The sequence below is a fragment of the Ascaphus truei genome, chromosome 1 (assembly GCF_040206685.1).
Source record: "Ascaphus truei isolate aAscTru1 chromosome 1, aAscTru1.hap1, whole genome shotgun sequence".
Taxonomy (NCBI): Eukaryota; Metazoa; Chordata; class Amphibia; order Anura; family Ascaphidae; genus Ascaphus; species Ascaphus truei.
In genome coordinates this window covers 8536496-8556895 of record NC_134483.1, presented here as the reverse complement: position 1 = coordinate 8556895, position 20400 = coordinate 8536496, and the positions used below count along the sequence as shown (strand labels likewise).

The window sequence follows — 20400 nt, the reverse complement described above, 5'->3', positions numbered from 1 at the left end:
TCAATTAGATTTCTCCCGCGACCGCAGCGTGACGTCACCGGCACTACAAGCTATAACCCTAAGAAGTGTTTTGTTTCAGACAATTCTGTGAATAAGTTACAATTGTCTAAATGATCTGCTCTGTGTGACAATGACTGAATCACAGCAGGTGTGTTGTGTACAGAAAACATGTGCATTGTGTACCAGAATCATGTGCAGGGACATTGCGAACACAGACAATGCAAGAACGTGTGGCAGGTAAGAGTGCGCAGTAATAACTGCTGCAAACCTCCCTCAGGGTAGGAGTAACAGTACTCTGCTACGTCTCGCTGGCAGCTGGGTAACCAGCTGGATCTGCCAAGTGTACGTTTGTAAAACATTATCTTATATCCGTCAGGAGTCCATCCCAGGCAAGCACAGCTTCCTTAATAACATGTAATTATCCTGAATATCTTCTCAGCCTGTTCCTGTCCCAGGAGAGGAGTCCCCCGCGCTTACCCTGAAGTCGTCCATAGTGACAGCCAGCGAATTCATCACTTCAGCATCAATAGTTTCGTCCTCCAAGTCTATGAGGTCCATCTTCTTCCGGATGGCCTGGAGAGCCGCCTCTGAGCACAGAGCAGCTAGATCCGCACCCACATGTCCATGGGTCTCGTTAGCAACCTGCAGGAAGAGAGGAGAGCACTGACTGTCACTGCTGCTCAGAGGCATGAAAGATACGCAAGTCTAACTGCTCAGCGCTGCAACGCTTTACTGCAGCCAGCAGCACTGAGTGGCATGGATACGGTTGGCACACCAAATCAAGCAGAAGAGTAATGTATTTGTGGTACAAGCAGACATTATGATCCTAAAGCAAACCTCTCCAAAGATCTCTAGACTCCTGGAACATAAAAGGAAACAATGACATGACTGATCTGTCAATGGTAGAGTCAATAGTTATAAATAAGTGGTTCTTAAACTGCTCCACTGCTAACACCGATCCCACTGCTAACACCGATCCCACGGCTAACACCGATCCCACGGCTAACACCGATCCCACGGCTAACACCGATCCCACGGCTAACACCGATCCCACGGCTAACACCGATCCCACGGCTAACACCGATCCCACGGCTAACACCGATCCCACGGCTAACACCGATCCCACGGCTAACACCGATCCCACGGCTAACACCGATCACACCGGTAACACCGATCACACCGGTAACACCGATCACACCGGTAACACCGATCACACCGGTAACACCGGTAACACCGATCACACCGATCACACCGGTAACACCGATCACACCGGTAACACCGATCACACCGGTAACACCGATCACACCGGTAACACCGATCACACCGGTAACACCGGTAACACCGATCACACCGGTAACACCGATCACACCGGTAACACCGGTAACACCGATCACACCGGTAACACCGATCACACCGGTAACACCGATCACACCGGTCACACCGGTCACACCGGTCACACCGGTCACACCGATCACACCGATCACACCGGTAACACCGGTAACACCGGTAACACCGGTAACACCGATCACCGGTAACACCGGTAACACCGATCACACTGGTAACACTGGTAACACCGATCACACTGGTTTAGGCAGAACCAATGCACTTGTACACAGGTGACAGGCCCTAATCTGCATATGAAAAGAACCCATGTTGTGTAGAAAACTCCCCTGGTTCATGGCACTAAGGAGGTTTGAGAACCTCTGGTCTAAATAACTTGCTTTGGGGTACTGATAAAAAGGTTAAACACCCAGAAGACACTACGTAGACACCCCCTACATTTCCCATGCATTTGTGATCACACTTATTAAATTCAATTGACCTGCGAAGAGGAAACAAAACAGCTACAGGGCATTTAGCTCACACAGTGTTACTTAGGCTGTGATCATACACGCGGTGCACACGCAACGCCGGCAAAACAAATGAATGTTTTCAATTGTGCGCGCGTCCAAGCGCGCCAATTTTCAGACATCTATAATTGATCTTGCCGCGCAACAGCTGCGTCACGTAAGCGGTTCAGCCAATGAGGGTGAACCGCTCATGTGACATCATGGTCATGCCTCCAGTGCAGGTTTCGCACGAGTTAAGTCACGCGGTGGCACACTGCCATCTACTATAAAAGCGGCCTAATGCTGTGCTTATAGTGCCTGGCGACGTCGCGCCAAAACAAATTCATTGACTCCGACGCAAGCGCTTATAGTAAGCGCGACAGAGTGACCAAAAATTTTGAAGCTGGGTAAATTTGATATTTTAGAGACAGTCGCCACATGTGACTGTCTCTAAACAAATCAGAGAGCGCTGCCTGCCCCCTTCGTGACGTCACTGGCCTCATCACCAGCGACGTCGCTGAAAACAAAATTATAACTTTCGCTAGTGACGACGTCAGTCGCGTCGCCAGCACTATAAGCGCAGACTAATTTAGAAATCTAGACTTCAAAGCGCTCAACCTGTTTAGTTCCTCTGTAAAGCAGACACTGCCCCCTAACCTCTACCCTGCATTACAGCAGCTTCTTCCCGGGACAGAGGATACCTCATCCCCCCCCCAACCCTGCATTACAGCAGCTTCCCCGAGACACAGAATATCTCATCCCCCCTACTCTGCATTACAGCAGCTTCTTCCCGAGACACAGAATATCTCATCCCCCCTACCCTGCATTGCAGCTTCTTCCCCGGGACACAGAATATCTCATCCCCCCTACTCTGCATTACAGCAGCTTCTTCCCGAGACACAGAATATCTCATCCCCCCTACCCTGCATTGCAGCTTCTTCCCCGGGACACAGAATATCTCATCCCCCCTACCCTGCATTGCAGCTTCTTCCCCGGGACACAGAATATCTCATCCCCCCCCCTACTCTGCATTACAGCTTCTTCCCCGGGACACAGAATATCTCATCCCCCCCCTTACTCTGCATTACAGCTTCTTCCCCGGGACACAGAATATCTCATCCCCCCCACCCCCCCTACTCTGCATTACAGCTTCTTCCCCGGGACACAGGATATCTCATCCCCCCTACCCTGCATTACAGCAGCTTCTTCCCGAGACACAGAATATCTCATCCCCCCTACCCTGCATTACAGCTTCTTCCCCGAGACACAGAATATCTCATCCCCCCCCTACCCTGCATTACAGCTTCTTCCCCGAGACACAGAACATCTCATCCCCCCCCTACCCTGCATTACAGCTTCTTCCCCTGGACACAGAATATCTCATCCCCCCTACTCTGCATTACAGCTTCTTCCCCGAGACACAGGGTATCTTATCCCCCCTACCCTGCATTACAGCTTCTTCCCCAAGACACAGAATATCTCATCCCCCCCTACCCTGCATTACAGCAGCTTCTTCCCCGGGACACAGGATATCTCATCCCCCCCTTCTCTGCATTATAGCAGCTTCTTCCCGAGACACAGGGTATCTCATCCCCCTCCCAACCCTGCATTACAGCTTCTTCCCCGGGACACAGGATATCTCATCCCCCCCTACTCTGCATTACAGCTTCTTCCCGAGACACAGGGTATCTCATCCCCCCCAACCCTGCATTACAGCAGCTTCTTCCCCGGGACACAGAATATCTCATCCCCCCCTACTCTGCATTACAGCTTCTACCCCGGGACACAGAATATCTCATCCCCCCAACCCCCCCTACTCTGCATTACAGCTTCTTCCCGAGACACAGGATATCTCATCCCCCCCCCCCCCACATACCCTGCATTACAGCAGCTTCCCCGGGACAGAGGATTTCTCTGCATTATAGCAGCTTCTTCCCGAGACACAGGGTATCTCATCCCCCTCCCAACCCTGCATTACAGCTTCTTCCCCGGGACACAGGATATCTCATCCCCCCCTACTCTGCATTACAGCTTCTTCCCGAGACACAGGGTATCTCATCCCCCCCAACCCTGCATTACAGCAGCTTCTTCCCCGGGACACAGAATATCTCATCCCCCCCTACTCTGCATTACAGCTTCTACCCCGGGACACAGAATATCTCATCCCCCCAACCCCCCCTACTCTGCATTACAGCTTCTTCCCGAGACACAGGATATCTCATCCCCCCCCCCCCACATACCCTGCATTACAGCAGCTTCCCCGGGACAGAGGATATCTCATCCCCCCCTACCTTGCATTACAGCTTCTTCCCCGGGGCACAGGGTATCTCATCCCCCCCTACTCTGCATTACAGCAGCTTCCCCTGGACAGAGGATATCTCATCCCCCCCCCCCCCGCCCCTACTCTGCATTACAGCAGCTTCCCCGGGACAGAGGATATCTCATCCCCCCTACCCTGCATTACAGCTTCTTCCCCGAGACACAGAATATCTCATCCCCCCTACCCTGCATTACAGCTTCTTCCTGAGACACAGAATATCTCATCCCCCCTACCCTGCATTACAGCTTCTTCCCCGGGACACAGGATATCTCATCCCCCCCTACCCTGCATTACAGCTTCTTCCCCAAGACACAGAATATCTCATCCCCCCTACTCTGCATTACAGCTTCTTCCCCGGGACACAGAATATCTCATCCCCCCTACTCTGCATTACAGCAGCTTCCCCGAGACACAGAATATCTCATCCCCCCTACTCTGCATTACAGCAGCTTCTTCCCGAGACACAGAATATCTCATCCCCCCTACTCTGCATTACAGCTTCTTCCCGAGACACAGGATATTCTCCCCCCCCCCCCCCCCCCATACCCTGCATTACAGCTTCTTCCCCGGGACAGAGGATATCTCATCCCTCCCCCCACCCCCCCATACCCTGCATTACAGCTTCTTCCCCGGGGCACAGGATATCTCATCCCTCCCCCCACGCCCCCATACCCTGCATTACAGCTTCTTCCCCGGGACATAGGATATCTCATCCCCCCCCCCCCTTACCCTGCATTACAGCTTCTTCCCCGAGACACAGAATATCTCATCCCCCCTACCCTGCATTTTAATTATGTGCAATTTTCCTCAAAGGCACTTCCAGTATGTAATAACGCAAGGACTGCAAGTCCCGCATGGTCCTACATGGGGAGGTAAAATACCTTGTAGTATCAAAGAGCCAAAAATAGTCTTCTAGCAAAGGGTGTGAGCGAAATCACTGGCAGCTCTTTACCAACCTGTTCCAGATCAACGTCGTCACACAGCTTCATATTCTTAGTGTGGATCTGTAAGATTTCCAGCCTGCCCGTGGCATCAGGGATTCCAATGTCAACCTCCCGATCAAAGCGACCTGCAAGGACACAAGGGGTCACCTCATGATTGGAGACAGCACAAGTCAAGGGGACCGTTTAGGTGTGCCGGAAGCAGAGGAGATAGTCTATAGGCCCATGCTAACACCGACACACCCCGCTCATCTACAATAAACATCAACCAGTCGTCAACTGGAGTGTATTACAGGATACCACCATTTTGGTGGCTAGCTTGATGACAGCCAACCTGTGACAACATTCAAAGCTTCTCAATGTTTATGCTGCCAGAAGAGTAAGAAAGGCCAAGAGGCGTTTTATGCAACGTGCGCAAAGGAACATAGGCCGCGTGCGCAAAGGAACATAGGCCGCGTGCGCAAAGGAACATAGGCCGCGTGCGCAAAGGAACATAGGCCGCGTGCGCAAAGGAACATAGGCCGCGTGTGCAAGTTTAGGGCAGAACTTGCTGAAAAAGGTGTTGAGGAGGGGCGGCTCAGTGAGTAACGGCACTGCCTGGCACCGAGTGTGAAGCAGGGGAACCTGGTTCATTTTCCAGTGTCGGCTCCTTGTGACATTGGGCAAGTCACTTTATCTCCCTGTGCCCCAGGCACGAAAAACAGATTGTAAGCTCCACGGGGCAGGGACCTGCGCCTGCAAAATGTCTCTGTAAAGCCCTACATAAAACTAGCAGCGCTATACAAGAACACGCTATTATTATAACAGGGACAAATGTAGCATGAAGCTCCTTAACGGTGTTACAGCAGACACCGCAGGATTGTTAAATGCTGCTCTGTACAGGACTTACCAAATCGTCTGAGCGCTGGATCGATGCTGTTGGGTCGGTTGGTAGCAGCCATGACAATCACGTGCGCCCTCTGTTTGAGTCCGTCCATCAAAGTTAGCAGCTGGGACACAATACGGCGTTCAACCTCTCCGTGGGTCTACAGGGATGAGAGACCATGTGTCTGAACCAAAAGGAGAGCGGACACAAATACAATTCCTTGCCATTGTTCTGAAGGCAGTTTAACCAACACAGGAAAACGTGGGAGATTAAATAAATATATAGTTTTATTCAGGATACTTGTTAGCACAAGATTACATTTTTTAAGTTAAAACATAGAAATTTGCTTCTCTCCCAGACATGGTTGCCCGATATGCTGAATATCAGTTTATTATGCAGCTCTAATGATTAAACGCACACGTTTGCCAGTTCCACTGTTTTGGTTCTCGGTGTGCTTGACTTGTGCTGTACCCGTTTGCAGTCACTTTGGCCTGAATAGCTTAGTCTTTAGCACCCGGTTATTAGTTTTACATAGTGACATAGTAGACTTTGTGGACGATAAGACACCTGCCGAGTTTAACCAACATTTGCAGCTGTCGTTATTGCTCCCGCTGGTGTGGTGTGTAGCGGGGACACAATGTGTGAGCGGGGACACAATGTGTGAGCGGGGACACAATGTGTGAGCGGGGACACAATGTGTGAGCGGGGACACAATGTGTGAGCGGGGACACAATGTGTGAGCGGGAGCAGAAGACACGATTGCAAAACAATTAGCTGCACACACCCAGCGGGTGTAATAACGCCTGCTACAGCTGTTACATTGAGACAAAGGAGATACGTTATCCTACATCTGTACTCACCGGGAAGCAAACACAACACCCCAGTGACACATTATCTAATATCTCATAAGGGGAAAATTAATTCCTTCCTCACTCCAAGAATTGGCAATCGGATTAATCCCTGGATCAACATCCTTCCCATGTATACTTATTTGGTATATCCCTGTATACCTTTCCTTTCTAAAAAGATGTCCAACCTTTTCTTAGAGATATCCATCATATCTGCCATCAGTCTCTCTGAGAAATTCATTGTCAATTTAAATGCCCTTATTGTAAAGAACCCTTTCCTTTTACTGCAAAAACACCTTTTATTGCTAACTTACAATAAATGTTTTTCTTGTTTAGCCAAGTTTGCTAAACTGCCTTTTGGATTCCCCATTACAGAAGAATGAATTTGTATGAAAGAAAAGTACTGAAATTAGCGTCCTCTACTCCCCATTTGAACACAAACTGGCAAAAACCTGCACTGGTTTTCTTTGCTTTGTAGAAAAGCATTATCACCATCGCAAGCAGCAGAGCATCAAACGCAAGGTTCAACCTGGACACAAGGGACTGGCAATATTAATAACAAAGCAAAATATTATATGAGCATTATGTAAAGGACGTCTTAACTGAATTAAAAAGAAGACTACCATTAACTTGGTTCTGTATAAAATAAATAAATATTCTCTGCATTCCTCGGATACATGATCGTGACTGGCAGTATGGCGTGGTTTACTCAACAATTTAAACATCGAGGGAAAGAGTGAGGGGGGAAAAGTATGTTGAGAGACGAGCTTATTGTAAGATAGACCAGAACGGTTACATAACATTTTTTTTAAAGTTCAAGTAAAAACGTTTAATCCTAACATTGCACATGAACGTTTGTACTGGAGGACAGCATTGAAAGGTTCAAATACAGTATATCCAGGGTTTGAAGAGGAGGGAAGCAGATTTCAGATAAGAACATGCTCTGAAGCGGGAGGGCGACAGGCGGAGAGGAAATGGGAGGAATAACGTGGTCACGGAGAAGGGGCAGGGTTCTAGGAGCAGCCTCTCAGAGGCTGAAAGGGCATGCAGACACTTGCAGCCTCTCGGAGGCTGTAAGGGCATGCAGACACTTGCAGCCCCTCGGAGGCTGTAAGGGCATGCAGACACTTGCAGCCCCTCGGAGGCTGTAAGTGCATGCAGACACTTGCAGCCTCTCGGACGCTGTAAGGGCATGCAGACACTTGCAGCCTCTCGGAGGCTGTAAAGGCATGCAGACACTTGCAGCCCCTCGGAGGCTGTGAGGGCATGCAGACACTTGCAGCCTCTCGGAGGCTGTGAGGGCATGCAGACACTTGCAGCCTCTCGGAGGCTGTAAGGGCATGCAGACACTTGGGATGATGCACAAAGCTAAAAATGAAACTATAAGGATCTTATAGGGACTGAGGTTTTACAGCCGATCAGACGCGGTGAGCCACGTGCTTCTCATCTGCCCAAGTTAAGCCGCCTCGTTGCTGACGGTTTGGGACGCACCTTCTCTCTCTTGGGGGCAATGGCATCCAGTTCATCTATGAAGATGATGGCCGGGGCGTTCTTCTCTGCCTCTTCGAAGGCTTTGCGCAGGTTGCTCTCGGACTCGCCAGCCAGCTTGCTCATGATCTCGGGGCCTGAATGGTGGAGGTGAACAAGCCACAGAATAAATCGCTTCTTTGCTCGGACACTTAAGATCATTTACATGAGGGATTTGGGGGCAGCATTGGGACTGTGCGCCAAGGTAAGGAGCGCCAAAATCGTACGTGCAGAATGGATCAACTGCGCCGGGGTTAAGGAAGGTCAATACATATTCTGGACATGGGTGGGCCTCTCTCTATGTAAACATGATCCACCCAAGCAGTGTATTGAGCTATTTCATCACCATTCAATGTGCATCTTGTACTTCTCACAATGATCGAGACAGGACAGAAATAACAAACCAGCCGTTACATATTCTAAGTGTCTCCTGGTAATGCCGAGATGTGTGAAAGCTTCGCATGAAGTGCAGGTACACCTATTTTTTAACCCCTTCACTGCCAAATGGGCTAGTAATGTATACGGCTCTATAAAGTGTTGCTGGCTCCCTATGGCAGTGATGTGGGCCGTGTTCATCACATTTGGTGCTCCCCATGGTCAGACAAGGTGTCCTCAATGTATCTGTGCTACTGGGAAAACCCTGTGTGCCGGTGCTGCGCCAGGCACCGCGGCAGGCACCGCGGTTAGAGGCCGGCGCTCTTCCCCACAGCAATGAAACCGATTGATGGGGGAAGAGAGCAGGGCCTCTAAGAGGGCCGCAGTCTTCCATGGATGTCACTACAATGTCAAATGGTGACGCATTGCCATGACAAAGCGCCGTCACGACGCCGGAGGAAGGCCGGCAGGTAAGTAAAATACACCGGCCACATTTCACTTCCAATAAGCTGCTGGCACAGGGTGTAGGAAACCCTCCTCCCTTCATATTAGGTACACATCGCGCAGTGGTATGAAATGGCTCTTACCATTAATCAGGAAGAAGAAAGCACCAGTTTCATTAGCAACCGCTCGGGCAATCAGAGTCTTGCCAGTGCCCGGGGGTCCGTACAGCAGGATACCACGAGGAGGCTGCACCGGGAGAGAGTTACATTAGAAACAGCTCAATTATTACCTGCCACCTGAAACTGTTTCATTAATAAGGGTCCCACTGTCAGACTTTAAGAGCCTTATCTAGCCCTTTGCTGCATAAACAACCTGTGAAGTGAGACCACTCCATTCACCTACTGCCCCTTCCACTGAAGAGCTCCGGCCTTCACTACCAGACCCCCCGCCAGCGGTGTTACCGAGGCCGCCTCACAGACCGGAATAAATAACACAAGCACACTGCTTTAAACACATTCTGAATGTCATCTGTTTCCTAAGCAAGATTTAATTATAAAGTAAAATTGTTACTTGTTTCCTGTTCTGTATTTCTCATGTGCTCTGGTACAGACTAATGGCAGCAAAATGTGTTTGCAAACAAAAGAGAACAACCGTTTTAACCACATATTACAAGCCATTTTATCACAAGACTGGGCAAAGACCGTAAACACACTTCAATACTACTAAGGAGACATTAAAAAGAACGCAAAAAAGGCTTGTGATTTATTTTCCAAGCTGCCTTCACATACATTTAACATGTAAAACATGTCACGACTGTACTTTGGTCTTGGGAAGGACTGGCCCATTAAAGTACAAGAGACACAGTCCTGCTCCATACGAGCAGGAACATCCCGGCTTTAATAAAATGGCTGAAGTCAGGACACACTATGTAACAATGCATGGAGTGTACTGCACAGATATTCTGGTTTGTATTTTAGACTTCACCAGTACCCCAAAGCACTGAATATAGTACATAAAATCAGTGAATATTTAGAGCCCTGCTTAGCTGCTGCTTCTGAATGGCGTCTGCAGATGAGTATGTGACCTTCTCACAGAGACGTATAGCACCATGAACATACTGTATATCCAAGGGATGAAGTGTGCTCATTAAACCCCAAAGATACAGCTCTTTGCCAAGTGGTGTCAGACCTTCCCGCAGTGATAGGACTTTTAGGCCAAAGACCTTGTCCTAATGCCTCATATCTGCATATTACCTTCACACCGATGGCTTTGAAGAGTGCAGGGTGTCTTAAAGGCAGCTCCACCATCTCCTTAATTTGAGCCAACTGCTTCCTGCATCCCCCGATGTCGTCATAACCCACTTCATTCAGAGACTCCTCTTCATCCTGCAAGAGGGAAGTACCAGCCATTAGCAATGGGTGAATAGTCCGCGCAAACAAGGTGCTGGTGTAGCAGAGAACATGCTGCAATACCATTAACATGCTGCTTAGATGGAAACTCATCCCCAAATGGTTGACTTTAGATAAGTAGGAAAGAAATTCACATGTCGAAAACCCCATTAAAAAGCAAGAAGCTGCCATTGTTTGCTCTAATATATGGAAGCCTTAATGCCAATATCAATACCGCAATGTTCTTTAGTCATGAGAACAGTGTCTGTATAATCAAAGAGAAAGGCTGGTACGACAATGAAGAAGCGATCTCTCCCGCACAGAAAACGCCTTTCTACCTTTCTGTGCGTAGCGCTGAATGGGAAGCGGCTTGTCATGTCATGCAAACACAACCACTCATTCTCAGCTAATCCGGCCCGGGGGGAAAGCACCGGGTAACCCCACCGTTACCAGTGACCTTAACGGAGTTACTTCCTGTTTTCTAAAGGGGATTTAAATAGCCACCCAATAGGGACTTTGCAACCAATGATGTTGCAGCTTTCAATTGGCCAGAGATTTAGCAGCCATTTTTGTTTCTTCTGGAGGGAGATATAAACTTGATAGTAAGTATGTTGAATAAGGCAGGGCCCAGGAGCTGAAAATAGCGAGGTTCTGTTCCAGGGACACCCCCAAATCCAGTCTCAAGTTACAATAAAAGGACTGGGATTGCTGCTTTAACAAAGATCTGAACCATTGAAAAGCAGAACATCTTATTTGCTTACACACAATGCTCTCATTAGAAGACAAAACTCACGCAGCATTGTACATGGCTCACTAAACAAGAACAGAATGGAGACAATAACTGGGAATAAAAGCGCACGCCAAACAGAATAGCTTCTCATTAAAGCAAAGTACTAGATAACCGCACAGGAAGCATCTTATGGCGTCGGCTCCGTACACTCACTGCAGCACAATCCTTCCTCCATTCATTGAACAGCTGCGGCATTGAGGACCGCTAGCTACGTCCAATATGAAGACTTTCTTGTAGTCGTCATGAAACAATAAATGGCTTCACAGACGTGACGGGAAAGGAGAATGTTTTCGGAAACTCAAAGTAAGGATCTGCAACACGTCTCCCCAGGACATTCACATAACTACCTCAAGAACCAAGTAGCATGTGAACTTTCATTTCTGCTTCAAATGTTAAACATAGTTGGGAGTGAAAGTAATGCACACACGTTGCAATGGTCACAATAGGCACCCCCCTATAACACTATTACTATAGTAACAACTCCATAAATGGCTGACCAGGTTTACTTAGGATGAACAACTGCCAAGTATTTGCTTGTTTATACAAGATATTACAAAACATTTTAGCACAAGATTAGGTTAAAAACAGCAGTCAGGAAAAGGCCATAGCAGGTTAGTGAAGCCCTGTAATTACTTCTAATAATCCAGCTGCACAAACCGGTTACAGAATATTCCTGCTTTCACTGTGTAATATAAAAGGTACAAGCCCGGGAGTCATTAGGTATAGAGTCGGAAAGCCCCACATAACCAGCCGTCACTGGCTGGGGCCATACACAGGGGTAAGAAGTGCCACATTACTCTTACAGAAGTGTGACAATGCCTGTGCGGCACTGCTCAGTCGCACGCCAGCACTCCCACAATTATCACAGGCATGGAGTCCATTATAACAGGAAAGGGAAGCATGGGATATGCGGCCGAGATATTAAACTCTACCCTACAGTGATTGAGGTGGATAAATTATTGTGCACAGTGGATTGTGGAATAACTGTTACTGGCCCCTTTGTCAATGAAAGGGTTAATATTTCTACAGGTAGTAAAAAGTCATGGCTATTTATTGACATGGCGCCAACAATGTTCCCAGCATTTTAGGAAATAAGACCCTATGATACGATACCATCAAAACAGCCCCAATACAGCCATTCCAATAATAGAAATATACCCCCCCCACCAATACAGCCATTCCAATAATAGAAATATACCCCCCCACACCAATACAGCCATTCCAATAATAGAAATATACCCCCCCACACCAATACAGCCATTCCAATAATACACCCCCACTAATACAGCCATTCCAATAATACACCCCCACCAATACAGCCATTCCAATAATACAGCCATTCCAATAATACACCCCCACCAATACAGCCATTCCAAAAATACAGCGATTCCAATAATACACCCCCACCAATACAGCCATTCCAATAATACACCCCCACCAATACAGCCATTCCAAAAATACAGCCATTCCAATAATACACCCCCACCAATACAGCCATTCCAATAATACAGCCATTCCAATAATACACCTCCACCAATACAGCCATTCCAATAATAGAAGTACACCCCCCTCCAATTACAGCCATTCCAATAATCCAATAATAGAAATACACCCCCCAATACAGCCATTGCAATAATAGAAATACACCCTCCCAATAGAAATACACCCCCCAATACAGCCATTCCAATAGAAATACACCCCCCAATACAGCCATTCCAATAGAAATACAACCCCCCAATACAGCCATTCCAATAGAAATACACCCCCCAATACAGCCATTCCAATAGAAATACAACCCCCCAATAGAGCCATTCCAATAGAAATACACCCCCAATACAGCCATTCCAATAGAAATACACCCCCCCAATACAGCCATTCCAATAGAAATACACCCCCAATACAGCCATTCCAATAGAAATACACCCCCCCAATACAGCCATTCCAATAGAAATACACCCCCCCACAATACAGCCATTCCAATAGAAATACACTCCCCACAATACAGCCATTCCAATAGAAATACCCTCCTCCCCCCAAATACAGCCATTCCAATAGAAATACACCCCCCCCCCCCCAATACAGCCATTCCCATAATAGAAATACACCAACCAAAAAAATTAACATTTAATACACGGTTCTATTAAAGCAAGAAACGTTTCCTAGTCTTTATTGTACAAAACTAGAAAGACCTCATTCTTCCCGCTGTTTCTTTATATTCTGTTACAGGGAACCGTGCACCTATTTTATAGCTCAACACCTGCTCTTATATGGCCTTGAGCACCTTCAATTGGTTGTGAGAGCAAACCTAAAAGCCCAACACAGGAGAACACATCCCTGCCTCGGAGAGCACACACGCCGAGGCTTCCCAATGCTGAAAGCAGGCTCCCTCTGGCAGTCAGAGCACAGGAGAACACATCCCTGCCTCGGAGAGCACACACGCCGAGGCTTCCCAATGCTGAAAGCAGGCTCCCTCTGGTGGTCAGAGCACAGGAGAACACATCCCTGCCTCGGAGAGCCCACACGCCGAGGCTTCCCAATGCTGAAAGCAGACTCCCTCTGGTGGTCAGAGCACAGGAGAACACATCCCTGCCTCGGAGAGCACACACGCCGAGGCTTCCCAATGCTGAAAGCAGGCTCCCTCTGGTGGTCAGAGCACAGGAGAACACATCCCTGCCTCGGAGAGCACACACGCCCAGGCTTCCCAATGCTGAAAGCAGGCTCCCTCTGGCAGTCAGAGCACAGGAGAACACATCCCTGCCTCGGAGAGCACACACGCCGAGGCTTCCCAATGCTGACAGCAGGCTCCCTCTGGTGGTCAGAGCACAGGAGAACACATCCCTGCCTCGGAGAGCACACACGCCCAGGCTTCCCAATGCTGAAAGCAGGCTCCCTCTGGTGGTCAGAGCACAGGAGAACACATCCCTGCCTCGGAGAGCACACACGCCCAGGCTTCCCAATGCTGAAAGCAGGCTCCCTCTGGCAGTCAGAGCACAGGAGAACACATCCCTGCCTCGGAGAGCACACACGCCGAGGCTTCCCAATGCTGAAAGCAGGCTCCCTCTGGTGGTCAGAGCACAGGAGAACACATCCCTGCCTCGGAGAGCACACACGCCCAGACTTCCCAATGCTGAAAGCAGACTCCCTCTGGTGGTCAGAGCACAGGAGAACACATCCCTGCCTCGGAGAGCACACACGCCGAGGCTTCCCAATGCTGAAAGCAGGCTCCCTCTGGTGGTCAGAGCACAGGAGAACACATCCCTGCCTCGGGGAGCACACACGCCGAGGCTTCCCAATGGTGAAAGCAGGCTCCCTCTGGTGGTCAGAGCACAGGAGAACACATCCCTGCCTCGGAGAGCACACACGCCGAGGCTTCCCAATGCTGAAAGCAGGCTCCCTCTGGTGGTCAGAGCACAGGAGAACACATCCCTGCCTCGGAGAGCACACACGCCGAGGCTTCCCAATGGTGAAAGCAGGCTCCCTCTGGTGGTCAGAGCACAGGAGAACACATCCCTGCCTCGGAGAGCACACACGCCGAGGCTTCCCAATGCTGAAAGCAGACTCCCTCTGGTGGTCAGAGCACAGGAGAACACATCCCTGCCTCGGAGAGCACACACGCCGAGGCTTCCCAATGGTGAAAGCAGGCTCCCTCTGGTGGTCAGAGCACAGGAGAACACATCCCTGCCTCGGAGAGCACACACGCCGAGGCTTCCCAATGCTGAAAGCAGGCTCCCTCTGGTGGTCAGAGCACAGGAGAACACATCCCTGCCTCGGAGAGCACACACGCCGAGGCTTCCCAATGCTGAAAGCAGGCTCCCTCTGGCGGTCAGAGCACAGGAGAACACATCCCTGCCTCGGAGAGCACACACGCCCAGACTTCCCAATGCTGAAAGCAGGCTCCCTCTGGTGGTCAGAGCACAGGAGAACACATCCCTGCCTCGGAGAGCACACACGCCGAGGCTTCCCAATGCTGAAAGCAGGCTCCCTCTGGTGGTCAGAGCACAGGAGAACACATCCCTGCCTTGGGGAGCACACACGCCGAGGCTTCCCAATGCTGAAAGCAGGCTCCCTCTGGTGGTCAGAGCACAGGAGAACACATCCCTGCCTCGGAGAGCACACACGCCGAGGCTTCCCAATGCTGAAAGCAGGCTCCCTCTGGCGGTCAGAGCACAGGAGAACACATCCCTGCCTCGGAGAGCACACACGCCGAGGCTTCCCAATGCTGAAAGCAGACTCCCTCTGGTGGTCAGAGCACAGGAAGCTGGATACCTCCCAGGTCAGTGATCTTACCTCCCGCTTAATGGGTTCTCCTTCACAGTGGATTACAGTGTCTGGGGCCACTATGCAGTAGGGGCTCGGATCTGTCTCCACCACCTTGAACTCCACCGCACGCATCCCCCCGCGCACCTGGAATATGTCCCCTGCAGAAACAAACCGCTTCGTTAACCCAGCAGCACACACCTAACGAGCATTGGGTACAACTTGCACAGTACTGTTTTAAAACATAAATGTCTGTTTACTAACCAACATTAGTAAGGATGGAAATCATTTCATCTTTCCATTTGTATTTTAATTAAATGGTTAGGGGAAGGGAGTGTCCCAGTAAATCTACACTGCACCCACCTTTATGCCTCGCAAAGCCAGCACCTTCACTCAAGTGGAAAGGTAGGGACAGTGCAGGAACGCGGGAGGCCGGCGTGGGAGACCGGCGTGGGCAACGTGTTTGCATAGATACCTGCATCGGTGTCCCAGGCCATTTTCTGAGAGGTAGGATTAGAGCAGGGCTGGCCAACTACTGTCTTAAAGGGCCACCAACAGGTCAGGTTTTAAGGATATACCTGCTTCACTAAAATCTTTGACTAAGCCTCTTGAGTCACCTGTGCTGAAGCAGGGATATCCTGAAAACCTGATCTGTTGGTGGCCCTTGAGAACTGGAGTTGGCCACTCCTGGACTAGAGTATGATGTTACACCTCAGTGGGGCCTCAGCCAGAGAGCGCAGGTTTTCCAGCCACATATAGGCTGTTAGTCAGTACCTTTTCTGATTGGTCTGTAGGCTTCCAAAAAGTAAGGCTTTAGGTACACCTCAAACAGATTGCCAGTGATGCCTTCCACAGTGTCATCTATGGGCAACACATGGATTCGTTTGCCATACTTCACGTCTGGACATGGCTGGATACTGGACACATTGACAGCAGGAGGGGAGAGAAGAGAAGAAGGGATACAGTTAGCCAATGTTAAGCCAACAAGGTGTCTGTAAACATACAAGTTACAAACTAGGCCATACATCTGGTAAATAGGTTTCTTCAGGAAGCATAACGATAGTGAGACTGGTTTACTGAATTCACTTCTTCCCGTGAATCACAGGATAATCTCTTCAATGATGCACGCTGTTACTGGCTAGTACTGGCCCACAACACACTGCTGGCAGAGCAGAGAGATCCGTGCCAGTACCCCCGCAGTAACAGCGCACGCACAGAGCAGAGAGATCCGTGCCAGTACCCCCGCAGTAACAGCGCACGCACAGAGCAGAGATCCGTGCCAGTACCCCTGCAGTAACAGCGCACGCACAGAGCAGAGAGATCCGTGCCAGTACCCCCGCAGTAACAGCGCACGCACAGAGCAGAGAGATCCGTGCCAGTACCCCCGCAGTAACAGCGCACGCACAGAGCAGAGATCCGTGCCAGTACCCCCGCAGTAACAGCGCACGCACAGAGCAGAGATCCGTGCCAGTACCCCCGCAGTAACAGCGCACGCACAGAGCAGAGAGATCCGTGCCAGTACCCCCGCAGTAACAGCGCACGCACAGAGCAGAGAGATCCGTGCTAGTACCCCCGCAGTAACAGCGCACGCACAGAGCAGAGAGATCCGTGCCAGTACCCCCGCAGTAACAGCGCACGCACAGAGCAGAGAGATCCGTGCCAGTACCCCTGCAGTAACAGCGCACGCACAGAGCAGAGAGATCCGTGCCAGTACCCCCGCAGTAACAGCGCACGCAGAGCAGAGATCAGTGCCAGTATCCCCGCAGTAACAGCGCACGCACAGAGCAGAGAGATCCGTGCCAGTACCCCCGCAGTAACAGCGCACGCACAGAGCAGAGAGATCCGTGCCAGTACCTCCGCAGTAACAGCGCACGCACAGAGCAGAGATCCGTGCCAGTACCCCCGCAGTAACAGCGCACGCACAGAGCAGAAAGATCAGTGCCAGTACCCCCGCAGTAACAGCGCACGCACAGAGCAGAGATCAGTGCCAGTACCACCGCAGTAACAGCGCATGCACAGAGCAGAGAGATCAGTGCCAGTACCCCCGCAGTAACAGCGCACGCACAGAGCAGAGAGATCCGTGCCAGTACCCCCGCAGTAACAGCGCACGCACAGAGCAGAGATCAGTGCCAGTACCCCCGCAGTAACAGCACACGCACAGAGCAGAGATCAGTGCCAGTACCCCCGCAGTAACAGCGCACGCACAGAGCAGAGAGATCCGTGCCAGTACCCCCGCAGTAACAGCGCACGCACAGAGCAGAGAGATCCGTGCCAGTACCCCCGCAGTAACAGCGCACGCACAGAGCAGAGAGATCAGTGCCAGTACCCCCGCAGTAACAGCGCACGCACAGAGCAGAGAGATCAGTGCCAGTACCCCCGCAGTAACAGCGCACGCACAGAGCAGAGATCAGTGCCAGTACCCCCGCAGTAACAGCGCACGCACAGAGCAGAGAGATCCGTGCCAGTACCCCCGCAGTAACAGCGCACGCACAGAGCAGAGAGATCAGTGCCAGTACCCCCGCAGTAACAGCGCACGCACAGAGCAGAGAGATCCGTGCCAGTACCCCCGCAGTAACAGCGCACGCACAGAGCAGAGAGATCCGTGCCAGTACCCCCGCAGTAACAGCGCACGCACAGAGCAGAGAGATCCGTGCCAGTACCCCCGCAGTAACAGCGCACGCACAGAGCAGAGAGATCAGTGCCAGTACCCCCGCAGTAACAGCGCACGCACAGAGCAGAGAGATCCGTGCCAGTACCCCCGCAGTAACAGCGCACGCACAGAGCAGAGATCAGTGCCAGTACCCCCGCAGTAACAGCGCACGCACAGAGCAGAGAGATCCGTGCCAGTACCCCCGCAGTAACAGCGCACGCACAGAGCAGAGAGATCCGTGCCAGTACCCCCGCAGTAACAGCGCACGCACAGAGTAGAGATCAGTGCCAGTACCCCCGCAGTAACAGCGCACGCACAGAGCAGAGAGATCAGTGCCAGTACCCCCGCAGTAACAGCGCACGCACAGAGCAGAGATCAGTGCCAGTACCCCCGCAGTAACAGCGCACGCACAGAGCAGAGAGATCCGTGCCAGTACCCCCGCACGCACAGAGCAGAGAGATCCGTGCCAGTACCCCCGCAGTAACAGCGCACGCACAGAGCAGAGAGATCCGTGCCAGTACCCCCGCACGCACAGAGCAGAGAGATCCGTGCCAGTACCCCTGCAGTAACAGCGCACGCACAGAGCAGAGAGATCCGTGCCAGTACCCCCGCAGTAACAGCGCACGCACAGAGCAGAGAGATCCGTGCCAGTACCCCCGCAGTAACAGCGCACGCACAGAGCAGAGATCCGTGCCAGTACCCCCGCAGTAACAGCGCACGCACAGAGCAGAGAGATCCGTGCCAGTACCCCCGCAGTAACAGCGCACGCACAGAGCAGAGAGATCCGTGCCAGTACCCCCGCAGTAACAGCGCACGCACAGAGCAGAGAGATCAGTGCCAGTACCCCCGCAGTAACAGCGCACGCACAGAGCAGAGAGATCAGTGCCAGTACCCCCGCAGTAACAGCGCACGCACAGAGCAGAGAGATCCGTGCCAGTACCCCCGCAGTAACAGCGCACGCACAGAGCAGAGAGATCAGTGCCAGTACCCCCGCAGTAACAGCGCACGCACAGAGCAGAGATCAGTGCCAGTACCCCCGCAGTAACAGCGCACGCACAGAGCAGAGAGATCCGTGCCAGTACCCCCGCAGTAACAGCGCACGCACAGAGCAGAGATCCGTGCTAGTACCCCCGCAGTAACAGCGCACGCACAGAGCAGAGATCCGTGCCAGTACCCCCGCAGTAACAGCGCACGCACAGAGCAGAGAGATCCGTGCCAGTACCCCCGCAGTAACAGCGTACGCACAGAGCAGAGAGATCCGTGCCAGTACCCCCGCAGTAACAGCGCACGCACAGAGCAGAGAGATCCGTGCCAGTACCCCCGCAGTAACAGCGCACGCAGAGCAGAGAGATCCGTGCCAGTACCCCTGCAGTAACAGCGCACGCAGAGCAGAGAGATCCGTGCCAGTACCCCCGCAGTAACAGCGCACGCACAGAGCAGAGAGATCCGTGCCAGTACCCCCGCAGTAACAGCGCACGCACAGAGCAGAGAGATCCGTGCCAGTACCCCCGCAGTAACAGCGCACGCAGAGCAGAGAGATCCGTGCCAGTACCCCTGCAGTAACAGCGCAGGCACACTTTAGTACATACTGCTGGCAGAGCAGAGAGATCCGTGCCAGTACCCCCGCAGTAACAGCGCACGCACAGAGCAGAGAGATCAGTGCCAGTACCCCTGCAGTAACAGCGCACGCACAGAGCAGAGAGATCAGTGCCAGTACCCCCGCAGTAACAGCGCACGCACAGAGCAGAGAGATCAGTGCCAGTACCCCCGCAGTAACAGCGCACGCACAGAGCAGAGAGATCCGTGCCAGTACCCCGCAGTAACAGCGCACGCACAGAGCAGAGAGATCCGTGCCAGTACCCCTGCAGTAACAGCGCATGCACAGAGCAGAGAGATCCGTGCTAGTACCCCCGCAGTAACAGCGCACGCAGAGCAGAGAGATCAGTGCCAGTACTCCTGCAGTAACAGCGCACGCACAGAGCAGAGAGATCCGTGCCAGTACCCCCGCAGTAACAGCGCACGCACAGAGCAGAGAGATCCGTGCCAGTACTCCTGCAGTAACAGCGCACGCACAGAGCAGAGAGATCCGTGCCAGTACCCCCGCAGTAACAGCGCACGCACAGAGCAGAGATCAGTGCCAGTACCCCCGCAGTAACAGCGCACGCA

General features: G+C 51.6%; 1 protein-coding gene across 2 annotated transcripts in view; it reads right to left on the bottom strand.

The window, feature by feature from the left end:
• VCP (valosin containing protein) overlaps nt 1-20400 on the bottom strand; it is a 46454-nt gene that overhangs the window by 8322 nt on the left and 17732 nt on the right. For both annotated transcript variants that reach the window (XM_075580882.1, XM_075580938.1), the window contains exons 4-11: nt 16359-16501; nt 15615-15745; nt 10403-10534; nt 9293-9395; nt 8295-8428; nt 5980-6115; nt 5106-5218; nt 478-642 (exon numbers count right to left, since the gene is read on the bottom strand). In XM_075580882.1, coding sequence (XP_075436997.1) covers nt 478-642; nt 5106-5218; nt 5980-6115; nt 8295-8428; nt 9293-9395; nt 10403-10534; nt 15615-15745; nt 16359-16501 — 1057 coding nt within the window. The remainder of the gene's footprint in view (nt 1-477; nt 643-5105; nt 5219-5979; nt 6116-8294; nt 8429-9292; nt 9396-10402; nt 10535-15614; nt 15746-16358; nt 16502-20400) is intronic.